Source organism: Physeter macrocephalus, chromosome 14 (assembly GCF_002837175.3).
Source record: "Physeter macrocephalus isolate SW-GA chromosome 14, ASM283717v5, whole genome shotgun sequence".
Classification (NCBI taxonomy): domain Eukaryota; kingdom Metazoa; phylum Chordata; class Mammalia; order Artiodactyla; family Physeteridae; genus Physeter; species Physeter macrocephalus.
The window spans coordinates 96,070,404-96,085,338 of NC_041227.1; the positions used below are offsets into that span (position 1 = coordinate 96,070,404).

Sequence of the window (14,935 nt, forward strand, 5' to 3'; positions counted from 1 at the left end):
CAGAGACATCAGTACAAACTCAAGTTTAGCTTAATGTAATAGAGATGACAGGCAGAAATAATTACAGACTTGTGTGTATGCACATGCTAGAATACATAAACATATATCCTATCCACTGAGAGGGCCTAGAAGAAATGACACCTCAGAAGCTATGAGCACACCCAGCACCCACATCTTGGTTTCTCCATCATTTTATCAGAATGAAAGGAACCAGAGCTCCTTGGAGAAATGGCTGCTCTAGGACTGGGGTAGGGAATATACAAGATGAGGCTGGCACTTGTCATAGTACAAGAAAGTAAGAAATGGCTAAAAGGAAAACACAAATGATGGTGCTATGTCAAAGGGGCACATCTCCCCAATGGCCAAAGCAGCAACGATCTGAACAACAAATTAAATGATGTAGTACTGAATATAGCCCAAAAGTATCCAAGTAAATATCCATAAATTAAAGATTGAATAAATACAGAAATGAGGGAGAAAAGTCTTCTATACAGAGGAATTGTAAATAACTTACAAAGCTACTCCCCCATCAAGGAAGTGGAGCTTAATTCACCACCACAACCTCTATCACCACACCTGAGTGTGGGCTTCACGTGGGGACGTGCTTCCAAAGAGTAGAGTGGAGAAGACTGTGAAATACTTAGTTGGTCTGGTGGCTGAGGTTAACAACATCAATGACAATCATGTTGATAGCAGGTACCCTGGATATGAAGTGATGAAAATGGCAATTCATCTCTGGGATCTTCCTCTCCAAGACCCATAACCCCACTCTATTAGAAAAACATCAGACAAATCCAAACTGAGGAACATTATACAAAATACCGGTACTCTTTAAAACTGTCAAGGTCATCAAAAACAAGGAAAGTCTGAGAGCTGTCACAGGACACAGACCAGAGGAGACTAAGGAGCGTGAGGAACAAAAGTAATGTGGTATCTTGGATGATGACAGGTGGATTGATAGGTAGACAGACATAGATGATTAACTTTATTTGTGTGTGTGTGTTTTCTTTTCTTTTTCTTTCTTTCCTTTCTTTTTTTTTTTTTTTTGCTGCCAGTGGCTTGCGGGGATCTTAGTTCCCCGACCAGGGATTGAACCCAGGCCCCTGCAGTGAAAGCGTTGAGTCCTAACCACTGGACAGCCAGGGAATTCCCTAGATGATTAACTTTGGACACAACAGAAAATATCCATATTATTGAAACATCCATGGAACATTAAAAATAATTGACCATTTGGGGTCCTGAAAAAAAGACTGGGGACTTCCCTGGTGGCACAGTGGTTAAGAATTTGCCTGCCAATGCAGGGGACATGTGTTCCATCCCTGGTCCGGGAAGATCGCACATGCCATCATGGGGCAACTAAGCCCACGTGCCCTAGAGCCCACGTGCCGCAACTACTGAGCTCGTGTGCTGCAACTACTGAGGCCTGCGTGCTGCAACTACTGAAGCCCGTGCACCTGGAGCCCATGCTCTGCAACAAGAGAAGCCACTGCAATGAGAAGCCTGAGCACCACAACAAAGAGTAGCCCCCGCTCGCCACAACTAGAGAAAGCTTGTGCGCAGCACCAAAGACCTAACACAGCCAAAAAATTAATTAATTAATTAATTAAGAAATAAAAAGAAGTAAAGGTAATTTTAAAAAAAAGACTGAACAAATTCCCAAAAGCAATTTATACAGGCCTTTTTTTCTTCTTACCATAGTGTAACACAGAATTAATAGAAAATTGGTTATTGTGCAGTTCACCTTCTTACCGGGCACTCTTCTACATCATTTGACATGTTTTGAGCTGAATTTGTAACCCTTTTTTGCTCCATTGGAGAAAAGATAACACTATTTGCCCTTTGTTTATTGATCATTCAGGAACCAAAAGTAGAACCCAAGTTTTATGATTTTTACAGAAAAGGAACATTAGGATGAATTTAACTTTGTTATAGCACACTAGAAGGTGATTTCTGTGATTTTCTTAGAATTAAAGAACGGGGATAACTTTAACAATAACCTATATCAGTGTTTCTTGATTGTTTTTTCCTCGAAATCTAATTTGATTTTTAAAAAATTCCTATTCCCCTACCCCTGTAACCCATGTCTATCTTTCTAGGGAGATGTGCCTTAAGAACACTGATATATGGAAAACTGTCTATCTCTTCATGTATCCACTGATAAAGAACTTTATTTTCACTGATTATAGGGTAAAAACTGCAGATAGCTTTGTTTTTTCTTTCCAAAAATAAAATGATAATGTTGAACATGATTTTCCACATTACACATGATCTACCTTCAACTTTCAGGGATTCTGTTATGGACAAAAATCACTGGTCTAAATCAATCCTTAATTTTATATTTGAGAAAAGAAAGACCAGAGAACTTAAATAACTTTCTCAAACTCACACTGTGAAATAATGACCAAGTCAAGTCTTGATTGATAGTATAATGTTCTTTCTCCTAAGTTTGTTGCAAAGTGGAACTTGAGGAAAAAAATAGATTTTAAAAATAGAAATAGAGCCAGAAGAATTTCTCTCCTATTAAGAAAACTCTCTTCGAAGAGTACTCTCTGAAGAAAGTCCAACCAAATTAAAATTCACCTCTGCGTGTTAATTTTGATCCTGATACACTAAAAGTACAGAAACAATTTATCTTGATATGAAGTTGAAGTCCTACTCCCCCAATCGCTCTCTCTCGTCACTTACAATGCCTCTGTGATAGAAAATGGTTACAGAATTCTGAAATCTATTGTCAAATGCTTTTATGATCTCAAGGAATTTTTTCCAGGCACGTAGAGTACTAACATCCCAGTGGCAACATGTAAGGTCTGTGTTGTTCTATCAAAAACAGCTGCTAAAGCACTCTGTAGTCTCTTCAGGACACCTCTCTCATTCAGCTCAACCATGAGGGTGGCAACTTTCTCAAATTAGTCACGTGAATAAGTTATTGTAGGAAGCCATGAGTATGAAGAAAAAAAGTAGTTCAACTAGGAATAATAGCAATGTTTCCCCAGGGTCTAGTTCCACTGCATAGTGTGCAAGCAGAAATAAAATTCTGAGTAGAGTAAGGTGGATGAGGACTTTTTTTAATGAAGTACATAAAAAACATCCTAAAGAATACTGAATGTATAAGCTAAGAGGCAGCTTTTCCACAAATAGTTAGCCCTATAGATTCTCTCTCGGCATATACTTAAACCTCCTGTGTGATCTTGGCAAATTAAACTGTGGAACTCAGTTTCCTCAGGTGTATAGAAAGAGGCTTAAGCTAGATACTAAGTTTCCTCTAGCTATAAAATTTGTTTTCATATAATAAATTAATTTATAAACAGTAATCGCTAAATGTATCCTACAAACAAAAACCATATCATGGAAAGAAGAACAATATTTGTAAAATGACAACTAGCTAAAAATAAAGACCTGTATCTCTTAATTTGTTCTGATTAAAAGTAGTAATCAGCAATTGTAAAATGAAGGTGAACTTATAAACTTTAAATGGAAATCCAGACTATACCATTATTATGGAAGTGGTATAATACCTAGTTTTCCTGATATTATTTATGAAGAATGGTGACATAGTAATGCTCTTTTTTCCTCAGAAAATGAAGGAAACATTTAGTTTGTAAACAATCAGTTCACACAAAGATAAGGGGTAAAAACAGCAAGACTGAATTTTTTTTTTCTGGGCAGGGCATGCGTGAGATAAACACAGATTTTTTTCATCTATATTTCATTACTATTAAAGTAATCTTCATTACTCTTAGCATACTCTTGTTTTTAATGGTGTCAAATTTTGAGGTGAGTATAGCCCAGAATACATTATTAGTGTCATTTTAGCTCATTGTTTCTCATTATCAGTCTTGGGAAGGTAGCTGAGTGTAATGTGGTGGTTTTCAAAAAATATTTTTTCAGCAAGTAGATCCATTATCTTCAAACAAATTATACAACACATAAAAGCAGAACAGATCTGATTGAAGATGATGAAAGGGGAAGCAGAGTCCGCACTGTTTCCCTTGAGGTAGATTTTTGAAACTCTGGGGCTTCCAAAGTGCTTCCTAGATACCTTTGTTATACTGGAAAACACATGGGGTTTTGAGTCCCCTGTAACTGGGTTCAAATCTCAGCTCACCCACTTAAAAGCTGTGAGATGGGGAGAGAGTTACTGAATCTCTGTGAGATTCAGTTACTCATGTGTGAGAGGCTAACAATAGTAAATAACATAACTGTTTATGATTGTTGTATGGATAGAATGCTCAGTAAATATCAATTCACTCCTGCTTTTGTTTAAAATTAAAGATAAAACCACCTGTCCTATAGTTTTAAAAATGGGCATAGTAGCTATCTCCAGATGTAGGCCTCCCAAAATTCAGGTTTAGATATTTCCAATTTGCCTCAGGTGGTTTTTCCTCCCTCAAGTTATTAGTGTCAAGTTTCTTTTTGTCTCAGGGGTTCTAACTATGCCTTACTAGCACCCTTATTATATCTAGTTAAAACTAGATAAACACACACACACAAATCAGGGGTTTATTATGAAAACCCCATAATACACAGTGAACGTTCCATGGTTCTCATGTTTTTCTTTTCTAGACAAAGGAAACAAAAACGTGCAAGCTTTTGATTTTAAATTTCAAATAGAACTGTTAAAATTGTTCTTTCACACTAACTTTTTTAGTAGGTTATTAGTATTTTTACTTTGGAGGCCATTCCTTTTTAAAAATCAAATTTGATTATATCTCTCCAAGAATTTATCAGCAAATATAACTTCAGTTCCCTCAAAGCAAGACTTAAACATATATTTTTTTCTGATATAGCTTTTGTTGGCTTAGACTCAGTACTTAATCTTAAGGTGATGGGAGTGGATGGAGGATAGAAAGACACTATACAAGTAAAAAGGAAAACTGATACCTAGGCTATTTTTCAGCAAATGCATTCAATACTGATGATCATTCATTCCAGTGCATCAGAGGCAATATTTACTAATTTTTCTTGACCTAGAAATGACACGTGCAATATTTTATATCTCTAAAGCTCTCCAGTTTCATGGCATGATGGTCAAGAGTGAGGGCTCTGGAAGCAGATTGTTTGGGTTAGAATACCAGCTCCATTAATTATCTTGCGCAAGTTACTTAACAAGGCTTGCCTTTGTTTCTTCATCTATAAAATGGGAAAAATAATAGTTACCAACATCAGAGGGTTGGTGGGAGGTCTGAATGAGGTGGAATTGTTAAAAGCTTAAAATACTGCCTGGCACATAGTAAGTACTTAATTATTATTATCAGTATTTATATTTATGCACTGGTGTCCATTCCTATTTATCAAAACTCATTGGATGAGCCCCTATTCTATGCCAGGCACAGTGACAGACACCTCAGTTGACAAAAACAAATCACCCATCATCTCTGCCCCCAAGAGCTTACAGCCAAGTAGAAAGAAAAAGACTTGATGCTGTGACACCAAGTTGTAAATCTGTATCAAATTCAGGGAGTCCCCGAATTTAGAGGAGAAAATAAATTACATCTTCATGTACATTAACCTCTAACTGAAATTTAGCACTTCCTTCAACTACTAATATAGGTGACAAATCACAGTAGTGTTAGCAATGCCTGCGGCTTTGTTTCCAAGAGAAGTTACAGATATTTTCGTATCATATTACACTTCTTGCAGGTATCTCAAAATATTATTTGCCCTCATCACTGCTTTGAAATTATGATATAGTCATAAGACTGACCTGCTGTTAGATCTTATTTAGTAAATTTAAAAAGAAGCACCTATATTAACACATCACAACTTTTTTGGTTTTCCCTTATAATCCAATACATTTTATATTTGTGCATTTACAAAAGAAGTTTTCATAGGCTTCATCAGACTGCCAAAGGGGTCCATGGCACAAGAAAGGTTAAAAATCCCAGCACAGAAGTCTGTGTAAGGCCAAGTGGGGACACTGATGAAAAAGGGCACAATAGGAAGGAGTATAAAATGATTTTTTTTTGGTAAGAGAAGTTAAGTGGTCCTCAGTTTTTAAAACATACTTAAAAACAGTCAACTTGAGATACTAAGGATAACTTTATTCTGATTGCAAAAGTGCACAGAAATTGAATTTTAAAAACCTGGGTCCAGGGACTGCCCTGGTGGTCCAGGGAAGTGGTTAAGACTCCGTGCTCCCAATGCAGGGGGCACGGATTCGATATGCTGCATGGTGCAGCCAAAACCAAAAAAACCCAAAAACCTGGGTCCACCTCACAGCTCTGCCACTAAATGAGCAAATCACTTAACCTCTCTGAGACTATTTTCTCTTCTGTAAAATGAAAATAGTGCCAATTTCATAGGATCATTATGACAAAGTGAGGTAATATACATAAAAGCATACTCACAACTATAAAGGTCAAAACGATTGCTCTTCTTCTTTCCTTGCATGTAAATCTAGTCCTGTGCTAGGAAATATAAAAGAAATGAACAGTGGCCTTTACCTTTTAGGAGTTTACCAATTCCAAATATGCCTGAAGGCAGAAACAAACGAAACCCTGGAAAGCAATTCAAATTCAGTGTGAGTTAGGGGACTAAACATACACCTGTCTTTGACAGTGAATTGGCATCGAAAGTCTCAAAAACTGTTGCCACACCAAACTTAAAAATAACAACACAAAATAAATAAGCTGGCCACAGAAGTGACCAATACTGAGGTGATATACAGACATTTTACCTATGGGACAGAGTCTGATTAAGAATACTGTAATGTAACCAAGAAAACCCCTCAATTAATTCTAATTTGTCCGAGGGTATAAGGATTTTTTTCAGTGTTCTACATACATTCTCCACAAAGGAGAATACAAAAAGGGAGAATTTGTTACTATGCCCCTCCCATAGAATGGATGGCTTTGATTCTCATGACCAGTACTGGTAAGTGACTGTACGTTAAAACCATGTCCATGCTGAAGCCTAGAACGCTACCATGGCATTCCTAAAGGAAATACCCTTTAAGAACATCCCAACTCCTTTGGCTCCATTTTTCTGTTCACCAAAGATTTATAACCTGTGACTCGGTCTTCTTCTTTGACTGTACCTGTATCTCCACCCTCCCTTCATCCCAAAGAACCCTGTATAAATGACGAAGACTGGTAGTTCTGCCAGTTACATTTACTGTTAATTAATAAATTAGCATTCTGGTTTATAATTTGATATCTTGTGATTTGCTTAGTGTGCTTTAGTTCTCCAGACCCTGACTGAATTGATGAAACTTCATTTTCTAACCCTGTAAAGCTAAAGATGAGCAGTTTAGCAAGATCTAAAACCCCACAAGCCTCTAGGGGTGGCACTAATCAGAGAAGGCTTATTTGAGAAATCTAAAGAACAAAACAAAACCTCTTTTTTTTTTTCTTGGTAGGGGCGAATAATTTTTAAAATACCGAGTACAGAACAGTATAACAAACGAGAGCATTCTGAATTTTTTGTCTGACTAAAAATATAGACTGTACTTAAAAATCAGCAACAGGTATACCTAATTTCAGATGTGTTCCTGAAATGCCAAATTTTATACCACAGGCATCATTTGTAGAGCTCACTTTCTTATGTAGCAAATGCATTGTAAAATCAGCACTTTGGTTATTTAAATAACCATTCCAAAGATACCTGCTTTGTAAACAGCGTTTTGAAGTGAACTCTAAAGGGCTCAAAGCAGGCATTTAAAAAATATTATTGAAAGTATGAAACGGCTCTGTGTTTACTGATTGGAATTTTTGAAGATACTGTTTCATTTTAATGTAACACAAGATTACAGGATTTGATTTGGAAGAACATCCTTAGAGATCATCTTGTCCGACTTGAAATTCAAATCTTGAAGAGTATTAGCTCAACTCCAAACCCGTCCGGGCCTATGCATCTCTCTTTTTAAGCGAGACCGGCTAAACACCGGATCCCCTCTCCAGTTTTTGAGCGCAAAATGAGCAGGTTCTCAAAGATGGGTGTAGGTACTTCTAAGAAATCATCCAGTTTGTCCCTCTGGCCAGTCCTGTAGTGTCCGGGAATCAAAAATCTAAGTTTTGCTTCCAACACGTTGAGAAGCCACAACCGCTCTCAGTAACGATCCTGATGCCTCACCGCACCTACAGAAAATCCTTTTCCTCATTTGATAGGACATTCCTGCTCCCTAGAAATCGCTCCCTTTGGTGGAGCCCAGCGGCGTCCGAGAGCAGCAGCCGCAACCCCTTGGCTGCCCCGTCCTCTCCAGGGCTCGCTGGGTGGGATTCGGCCAAGGGTGGCTTGAGGCACGTGGTGGCGAGGGGACAGGGGAAGAGATCCTCGCCCTGCGAGCCCCTCAGACCAGAAGCGACCCGACCAACCCCAGGCAGGCCCCTTCCTGCGAAGTTAGAGACTCGATGATCCGGCATGGATCTCAGTTCATTTAACAAGCCCCTCGACCCCCCAGCACCCGCCCCGCCGTTCCTCAGAGGCCTGCCTCTCCTCAGGGGTCCTGTATCCCCCGGGGGCGGCGACTGACGACGCTCAGAAGGCGAGAAACGGCTCCCTAAGCCGCTCGCTGGGTCCCTCTCTCCCCACAATGCACCGGGGCCAGCAGGAAGGCCGCTCCGACCCCTAATTTTCCCGCGAATTCAGTTCAAAGAGGCGGCAGGGCCCGCGATCGGCAGCGCGCACGGGCCAACCAAGCCGCGCCTCCGCGAGAAGCGCCTCCGCGTGACTGACGGGGAAATCCGCGGGCCAACAGGCTGGGCGGCCGGGCGGCGCGCGCTCCCGCCGGCCAATCAGAGCGCCGGGCGGGGGAAGTGGGCGGAGCGAGGCCAGGTTAGGGTGAGCGGTCTCCCGAGCGGAGCGGGGCTCTCAGGAGGAGACACTTTTTTTTCCTCCCTCCTTTCCCTCCTCTCCTCCTCCCTTCCCTTCCCCTCTCCTCCCCTCTCTCCTCCTTCCCCCCTCGGTCCGCCGGAGCCTGCTGGGGCGAGCGGTTGGTATTGCCGGCGCTTACTCTCCGGGGCCGCCCGGCGGGTAGCTGGCGGGGGGAGGAGGCAGGAACCGCGATGGCGCCTCAGAAGCACGGCGGTGGGGGAGGGGGCGGCTCGGGGCCCAGCGCGGGGTCCGGGGGAGGCGGCTTCGGGGGTTCGGCGGCGGTGGCGGCGGCGACGGCGTCGGGCGGCAAATCCAGCGGCGGGGGCTGTGGAGGCGGCGGCAGTTACTCGGCCTCCTCCTCCTCCTCCGTGGCGGCAGCGGCGGGGGCCGCGGTGTTACCGGTGAAGAAGCCGAAAATGGAGCACGTCCAGGCTGACCACGAGCTTTTCCTCCAGGCCTTTGAGAGTGAGTGTGATGAAGGCTTTGAGGGCAGGAATCCCCACTCTTGCAGCGTTAGGGGGCCGGGACACTCGTGCTGGGACCCCCTTCCTCACCGGGAGTCGGTTTGATTCGGGAGTGGAGGGCGAAATTGAGGGGGCCGTTCCGCCTTCCGGGGTTACGGCTCGAGGGGGCCCGAAGTCTAGGGCCTTTGGGGGAGGTGGACTAGGGGGTCCAGGTGAGGCTCGTGCCTCCCCGAAGATTTACACGCGAGCTGAGGCATGGTGCCCCGCGTTGAGAGCAGGCTGCTTTTTAGGTGGGGAGGTCACAGTTGGATCTACCGTCAGATCCCAGGACTAGTTCTTGCTTTCTTTCATGCCTTCCGTACTCTAGAAGTACAAGGCTGTCGGTTGTAGGTTCAGAGGAGCAAAATTAAGCCTGTGGAGAGAGGAGTGCAGTAAAATCGACCAAATTGTCATTAGTCTGAAATGCCTTCGCACTAACTTGGTGCATTAACATGGCACCTTTTGATGCTCTACACCTTTCACATCTTTCCACCCGTTTCATGGGTACGTAAACTGAGACAGGCAGTGTTTAAGCATCTTATTTCTCTCTAGACGATCTCGGAATTCTGCCCGTTTGTAGTTGTCTTAATTTCGGGACATTTTCTGATGTCAGTTTCTGTCTTTAAGGTCTGTTTCGAGGGCAAAGCTACGACTTAATTTGGGAAGAGGGGCAAGGTGTCTGGAAAGAAACAATAGAATATATAAGAAATGTCATGACTATGAGTAATCTGAACTGTTCTTTAATGAATATTACATCCTGATTGTTTTCCTCTTTGCTTTTGTATGGATGTTGTAATTTGGATGACCTTTAATAGCTAGATATCTTACAGAGACTTGAATAAACTCAGCTCTACCACTCAATGTCTTTATTTACAATTTTTTTGTGGCATATGTTAAGGGCATGGTATCAGCTGTTCTTGGAAAGATGTATTACGTTGTTTAATACCCTTCTTTCATTCTCTCTCATTAGTGCTTCATGAAATTCTAATTGGAATTTAATACAAGGAATTTCGGTTTTTATTGAAATTAGTATTGAACCTGCTTGAGAAAGAGTCACATTATTCTAGCGTTTGCTCAATATACTTTCAGAAATCTGGAGAGGCTTTCAGTTGGAGATACGGTGGAGAACTAAAGCACAGTGATGACAGTAAACATACATGTTTATAGCCTTTCTAAAACATCTCATCTCCTTTTAGTTTATTTGAAACTAAAACTAAACTAACTGAAGATTAAGTGGAAATTTAAAAAATTCTTTCTGAATGTTGTGAGAAGACAAATCCTGCAAGAAAGTTTTAGCTGTTTTGCTTTTTTGATGAGTCTACTTCAGAGAGATGAACTGTCATTAAGAGTTAGTTATGGTCACAAAACAACTTGATTGTTCTCTAATATTGATCTTAGTTTCTGAGAAGTTTATATGCTTTGATGTATTTACTAATATAGTTAGTCATATTAGGTCATTTTTATACTGCTTTATTTAAAGAAACATAATACTAACAGGTCATTAATGTAACTGCTATTATGGTACTTGTATATAAAATATTTTCTATCTGTAACCTAAGTCCTTTATAACAGATTTTTACTAAACAGCATTAAAAACACTTTGGGAATCTGTTACTTTAAAAATATGTGTTGAGGTAGTATTTACATACTGAGGTAATATTTACACTGAGCAAAATAGAAACTTGAACTATAACTAGCAATATTCATCGAAAATTTTAGCTAATTTATGTCTTGGATTTCACTTTGATTATATCTGTATTAGGACATCTATCTAGGTAACGGTTTTATTCCATTTCGGCTGACTACTGTACAGACTTTTGAAAAGACCCGTTAAAAAGTGAATATTTTATTTTGTTATTTGGCTTCAGTAAAGAGTTCCTTTACTGAATCCAACTACTTCATTTTAGCTACTTTTTAGAAGGAGATGGGATATAAATAGTTTAAATTAACTAAGTTAAATGAATATAACTACTTTTCAGTTCTGCATACAGACTAGTTTAAAAATAGCTACCTTAGAAATAACAAGGTTTAAGAACTAGATTGTAGAGAAACTTAAATTTAAAGTAAATGTAGATGCATTTTGTGAATGTATGCTATAGATTGAATGTCTTTTGATCTAATTGTGCTTACTTATTTTCTTGATGTAAATGTTTCACTACATAGTTTCCATAATAGGTTATTGGTTTATATTGGTTATAACATGGGCTGGGTTGGTATTTTCTTAACAACTTAAGTAATAAGTAAATTTAGATAACTTTGGATTTTGTTTTTGTTACCTAGAACCAACGCAGATCTATAGGTTTCTTCGAACGCGAAATCTTATAGCGGTAAGTAATCAATAAAATTTACTGATATTATTTTTTTCCTAGAATTTCACCTATTTAATTTTAATATTTTAACTTTTTTTATAGCCAATATTTTTGCATAGAACTCTTACTTACATGTCTCATCGAAACTCCAGAACAAACATCAAAAGGTACATTTTATGAATCTTATTTCAAGTTGTTCAAACCATGTTAAAATTTTGTTTTAAAGTATGATTTCTAATGAAAGATTAAATATGAAAACTGAGGTGAAAGAGTGAAGTGGTTGCAAAGTGATTTTTAATAGTATCATTTTTGTAAATCCCAGTTGATTGCCAGTTTTTTCCTAACAGAAATGATTTGGTAGTGGAGTAAATGAAGTGATTTTGCTGACTAATGTTTTTTACTCTGTGCTAATAGTTATTTTCAAGTTTGGTAGAAGTTGAGGATTTAAATATTTACTAAAGGGCTCATGGAACTATCTTTGATACATAAATTTAACAGTTAATGTCTGAATATTTCTTATATGTTCTAACAATAAAGAATTCACTTCTGTGATGATAGGTTCAGAAAGTCTCATTTTATATCTTTGGTGGTTGTCTTATTAAAAGGGAAATACTTTTGAAGTCAGTAGGAGGAATGTCTTTAAAAACTTCTTAATCTTAATCACCTAGTCTTAAAGTGGAATCTGAAGGTGTTGGAGAGCTTGTTTTTGCTATGTAACATTTAACCATATATAATTATAGAATGGTAGTTTCTTCTGCACCCATGATTATTTACTGAGCATATCAAGTGAACAACTTTAAATTTAAAGGAGGGAACCTCTACTAAGCATTTGGTATTGTTATAGTCTTGACTTAGTAAAACCATTAAGCTTTTCAATAAACTTTGAAACTAAACTCCTTTGGAGACTCCTACTGGTTATTAAATAAGCACCGCGTTTTTTACAGCGAGACATAGTTTAGCTTTGTAGATATATCTAGATGTATTTTGAAGGATTGAAACGTTAAAACTATTTGTCAGCTGGTAATCTTTCTGAATCGAGAGAAAGAGAGAGAGAGAGAGAGCGAGCGCGAGCGAGCGAGGGAGCGAGAGAGAGCGCGCATTGCATTTAACGGGTGAAACCTGCCAGGTGCCTAAATAACTAGGAAGAAGGTGATGGATTAGGCAGCAGAATTATGTCAGCTCTTTACCTGTCTACTCTATGCCAGGAATCAGGAAAATTTTTCTCTAAAGGACTAGATAGTAAATATTTTAGGCTTTGTGGTCCAGGAAACGGAATTGAGGATATTAGGTAGTATGTAGGTACTTATACAAAAAGAGAAAACGAATATCAACAAATTTTTTTATTGATGAAATTCAAAACATAATAATTGAGTGCAGTGTTTTCTTTTTTTTTTTTTTTTTTTTTCTTTTCTTTCTGTTGTCGGGCGGTGGGGGGGTTGCTGCGCGGCTTTCAGGATCTTAGTTCCCTGACCAGGGATTGAACCTCGGCCCTGGCAGTGAGAGTGCCAAGTCCTAACCACTGGAGTCAGGGAGTACAGTGTTTTATAATATGTGCCTACTAGTGAGAAATGTGGGATTCTTTTATTTTTGCGGGGTGGGGTGGGAGGGATAACATTTAGCTTAATTGGGATTTAGAGTTAGTATTCTCTGTTATCAAATCACTTGCAAATATTTTATCTGTAAAAACCATTCTTAGCTCATGGGCTGTGCAGAAACAGACAACAGGCTGGATTTGGCCAGTGGTCCATAATTTGCAGACCCTTGTTTTACTCTATAAAACAAGGTGAATTTGATTAAGTAGTAAGCTTTTTTTTTAGTATTTTTAATATGGAAGATCAGTTACCATCTAGAGGGCTTCCCTGGCGGTCCAGTGGTTAAGACTCTGTGCTTCCACTGCAGGGGGCGCAGGTTCGATCCCTGGTCAGGGAACTCAGATCCTACATGCTGAGGTGCGGCCAAAAAAAAATTTTTTTTAAGTACTGCAGTTATCATCTAGAATGCTGCCCGATTTTAATTTTAAAGTGATAAAGTGTTTTCAGAATAAATTTGAGTTTAATCCATAAGTGTATTAAAAAATATACATCGTTTGTTTATTGGACTATTTGACTGCCTCATTGTGGGATACATTTCTGTTGTCTGCTAATGAGTGGAGGCAATTTTAAAAGCATGGCAGTAGAAATGAACTTTCTTAATTTAATATCCCTTAGGTAAAAAATTTTCCTTTGGGACAGTTTCGAAGCAGTTTGCCAGCCAAGAAACATAATGCGTTAGGAATCACTTAAATCTTTTGTTGTATGCCTGGCATATATAAGACAATAAGACTGATTTTTAACAAATTATACTACAACTTAATATCTTCAAATGAGCGCTGTCCTTTTCAAAGTAGTTGGTGAATTTGGAAGGTGATGAATTCAGCCCAGTGATTGTGGTCTTTGTTCCAAATGTTTTTGGAACTGCTTTTACAGAATTGCTTTTAGTACAATCCCTTTGCTCTGAATGTTTTTGGAACTCCTTTTGTACTGTTACACAACAACATAATATTCATTGTTGAGTATACTTATCACTCCTTTTGAAGTTGTACAAGCAGGTATAACATTAAATCTGATATATTTGTTAAACTTGCCTTTTACTTTAGTTGCACTTCATAGAGGTATTCAGATTCTGTAGGCTGACACTACACTGGCACAGTGGAAATACTGGTGAGGACAACGGCATCTTTTATTGAATCCATTTTAGTAGGTTTTATGTAAGCTGTTTCTGAATCCTCCCCAAAAAATTTCTTGAATTTTAAGAATATTCTCCTTTATGATGACCTTTTGATAACTATTTCCCTTGTTAAATCTGAGCTAAATCTGAGCTACAGTAGCAGTACCTTTCTAAAGAAACAGAAATACTTGGTGTTGGGAGGTGGGGCTGCTTTTGTATAGTTGCCTATACAGTTTGTTTTGTTTTTCCTAAGGAATGCTGGGTTACCTGTATGATCTATTCAAATGGTTGTTAATATTCAGTTTTCCTATGTACAGCTCCATAAGGTTGGAAGAAGTGAACCTTGTGACCTACAGTCTTAACTTTTCTTCCTACAGACAGGGTTTCTTCTTAATCATTACACAAAGATAAATATATTATTCTAAAAAGTTTTCAGTAACTTTACAACCCTCCTCAGTAGTACATTTCAGTATTTATACTGAAAAGTTCTTTGTAACTAGCCTAAAAGAATCCTACATTTTTCTTCTTTCTTCTCTCTTATCTATGGAGATTGAAAATGTATTGCCTGCCATCCTTCATAAAGAAGTCCTTACTATGCTTTATTGG

At 39.0% G+C, this 14,935-nt stretch overlaps 1 protein-coding gene across 1 annotated transcript in view; it reads left to right on the plus strand.

Annotated features, from left to right (window-relative positions):
* Window positions 1-8,770: 8,770 nt before the first annotated feature.
* The window catches only part of SUZ12 (SUZ12 polycomb repressive complex 2 subunit), a 38,939-nt gene continuing 32,774 nt past the window's right edge, over window positions 8,771-14,935 (plus strand). Inside the window, exons 1-3 of the mRNA XM_007105906.4 lie at window positions 8,771-9,276; window positions 11,595-11,641; window positions 11,726-11,790. Of these exons, the coding sequence (XP_007105968.1) occupies window positions 9,003-9,276; window positions 11,595-11,641; window positions 11,726-11,790 (386 nt within the window). The 5' untranslated portion in view covers window positions 8,771-9,002. The remainder of the gene's footprint in view (window positions 9,277-11,594; window positions 11,642-11,725; window positions 11,791-14,935) is intronic.